This window comes from Gadus chalcogrammus, chromosome 4, assembly GCF_026213295.1.
Source record: "Gadus chalcogrammus isolate NIFS_2021 chromosome 4, NIFS_Gcha_1.0, whole genome shotgun sequence".
In the NCBI taxonomy this organism is placed as follows: domain Eukaryota; kingdom Metazoa; phylum Chordata; class Actinopteri; order Gadiformes; family Gadidae; genus Gadus; species Gadus chalcogrammus.
In genome coordinates this window covers 4631341-4633840 of record NC_079415.1, presented here as the reverse complement: position 1 = coordinate 4633840, position 2500 = coordinate 4631341, and the positions used below count along the sequence as shown (strand labels likewise).

Below are 2500 nucleotides of genomic sequence, written 5' to 3'. Positions count from 1 at the left end.
ATGCTGTTGGAATCAACAAATATTGAGTCTCTTTTTCCCCGTCTCTTTCTCCCTCTCTCCCTTTTCTCTCTCTGTCTCTCCCCCATACCTCTCCCTCTCCTTCTCTCTCTCTCTCTCTCCCCTCCCTCTCTTCCTCCCCCAATCTCTCTCTCTCTTCCTATCTCTTCCTCTCTCACTGTCTCTCTCTCTCTCCCCCCCCCTTTCACTCTCTCCCTATGTTTCACTCCCCTCATCTCTCTCTCTCTTCCCCCCTCTCCCTCTCCCTCCCCCCCTCCCCCTCCCCCCCTCCCTCCCCCTCTCTCCTCCAGGCTGGTCCTAGGGTTCATGTGCTGCACGGTCTTCCTCTCCATGTGGCTGAGCAACACCTCCACCACGGCCATGGTGATGCCCATCGCAGAGGCCGTCCTTCAGCAGCTGATTGGCACCGGCCTGGCCGACGCCCACCTGGACTCCGAGGAGACGGGCGACGCCCCCTACGAGGACAGCGGTATGGGCGGCCCTTTTCAGCGCCTGAATAAAAAAAATAAAAAAATCATGAAATGATTTTAAAACACGATAAATTACTAATTAATGAAAAAAAAAAAAAAAAATTAAAATGTAAACATTTATTGAATTTATGAATTGAAAAATTCATTATACACAAACGTTTAAAAAATTGTTTATGTATATATATTATGGGCTGGACGGCTCTCTCTCTCTCCTCCACACGATGTTTGATTCTCTGTTCTCTCTGTTAGCCGCCACAGGCAAAGAAGAAAAGATCGACAAGAATCAGCTGGAGATACTATACCGTGACGACAGGTCAGTCTGTGTGTGTGACTGTGTCTGTTTGTGTGTGAGTATGTGTGTTTGTGTATGTGATTTATTTTGTGTCAGCGCGTCAAAATCGGTGGTCATTGGATCTGATGTGTCTTCTCAAAAGATTCAGTTCCATAAATATCATAATTTCCTTGTGATGATTATTAACAAGCCTCTCTTGTCTGCCTGTCTGCCTGTCGGTCTGTCTGTCGGTAACCCAGTGATGCTGCCGGACATGACCTCTCTTCCCTGACGGAGGTGAGTGTGACCTTTGCACCCCAGGTGAGTGACAGGTGACAGATGTTACCAGATGTTCATGAGGTTCTCATGCAGCAGTCTGTAGCGTCTCAGATTATCTCACTCAGTGTTCCGGTTGTTCTTCACCAATAGTGATGTTTCAGTTAAATATAACTCAACTCAACTTGGCTTATGGCTCAGGAGGTAGAGCGTGTTGGCTGGTAACCGGAAGGTTGCCAGTTCGATCCCCCGGTTCCTCCAGGAGCGTCGAGGTGTCTCTGAGCGAAGGCGCCTCACCCTGTCTGCTCCTGACGAGCGGGCTGTCGACTTGCATGCTCGACTCCGCTGTCGGTGTGTGAATGTGCATGAACGGGTGAATGTTAGGCGGTATTGTACAGCGCTTTGAGAGGCCACCGGTTAGAAAGGCGTTCAACTCAATTAATGACATAATTCATTGAAATGATTTGAATTGAACAATGAATGAACTCCTCTCCCGTCAGGTTCACAGCGCGGAGAGCAACGGCATGAAGCGTACTCGGAGCCCGAGTCAGGCCTTCGTTCAGCAGAGCAACGGACACCTGCCAGAGGTCAAACGCACGCACACACACACGCACACAAACAAACGCACAAAGACATACGAACATGCGCATCCATGCACACGCACACACTCACACGCACATCCGCACATACGGAGGCACGCACATATACGTCCGTTTGTGTGTGTGTTCTGGAAGTATTCACTGAGAGCAGAGGAGTCTCTCTCTCTCTCTCTCTCTCTCTCTCTCTCTCTAACCTTTTTCTTATGTCTCTCGCTCTATCTCTCTCTCCCCCCCCTCTCTCTCTCTCTAACTTTCTCTCTCTCTCTCTAACCTTTTGCTTATGTCTCTCACTCTCTCTCTCTCTCTCCGCCCCTCTCTCCCTCTATAACTCCCTCTTTCTCTCTCTCTAACGTTCTCTCTCTCTCTCTCTCTCTCTAACCTTTTGCTTACGTCTCTCTCTCTCTCTCTCTCTCCCCCGCCCCTCTCTCTCTCTCCCCCCCCCCCCCTCTCTCTCTCTTTCTCTCTCTCCCCCGCCCCTCTCTCTCTCTCCCCCCCCCCCCCTCTCTCTCTCTTTCTCTCTCTCCCCCCCCCCCTCTCTCTCTCTCTCTCCCCCGCCCCTCTCTCTCTCTCCCCCCCCCCCCCCTCTCTCTCTCTTTCTCTCTCTCCCCCCCCCCCTCTCTCTCTCTCCCCCCCCCCCCCCCCTCTCTCCCCACTACCCGTCTCCCCCTTATCTGTATTGAGTCCTTCCCTAACCCTCTCCCTGTGTCCTCCAGGCGCCCCTCCCGGTGAAGCGGGTGCGGGCGCGGCGGGACTCCCAGTACCCGACCAAGCGGGACCACATGATCTGTAAATGTCTCTCGCTCAGCATCACGTACTCGGCCACCATCGGCGGCCTCATCACCATCACCGGCACCTCCACCAACCTC

General features: G+C 52.4%; 1 protein-coding gene across 1 annotated transcript in view; it reads left to right on the top strand.

The window, feature by feature from the left end:
* The window catches only part of slc13a4 (solute carrier family 13 member 4), a gene marked incomplete at its 5' end in the record, with an annotated part of 12116 nt that overhangs the window by 2614 nt on the left and 7002 nt on the right, over nt 1-2500 (top strand). The window contains 5 exons of the mRNA XM_056587699.1: nt 309-487; nt 738-801; nt 1020-1080; nt 1536-1622; nt 2348-2500. The exon at nt 2348-2500 is cut by the window's right edge and continues 23 nt beyond it. Coding sequence (XP_056443674.1) covers nt 309-487; nt 738-801; nt 1020-1080; nt 1536-1622; nt 2348-2500 — 544 coding nt within the window. The remainder of the gene's footprint in view (nt 1-308; nt 488-737; nt 802-1019; nt 1081-1535; nt 1623-2347) is intronic.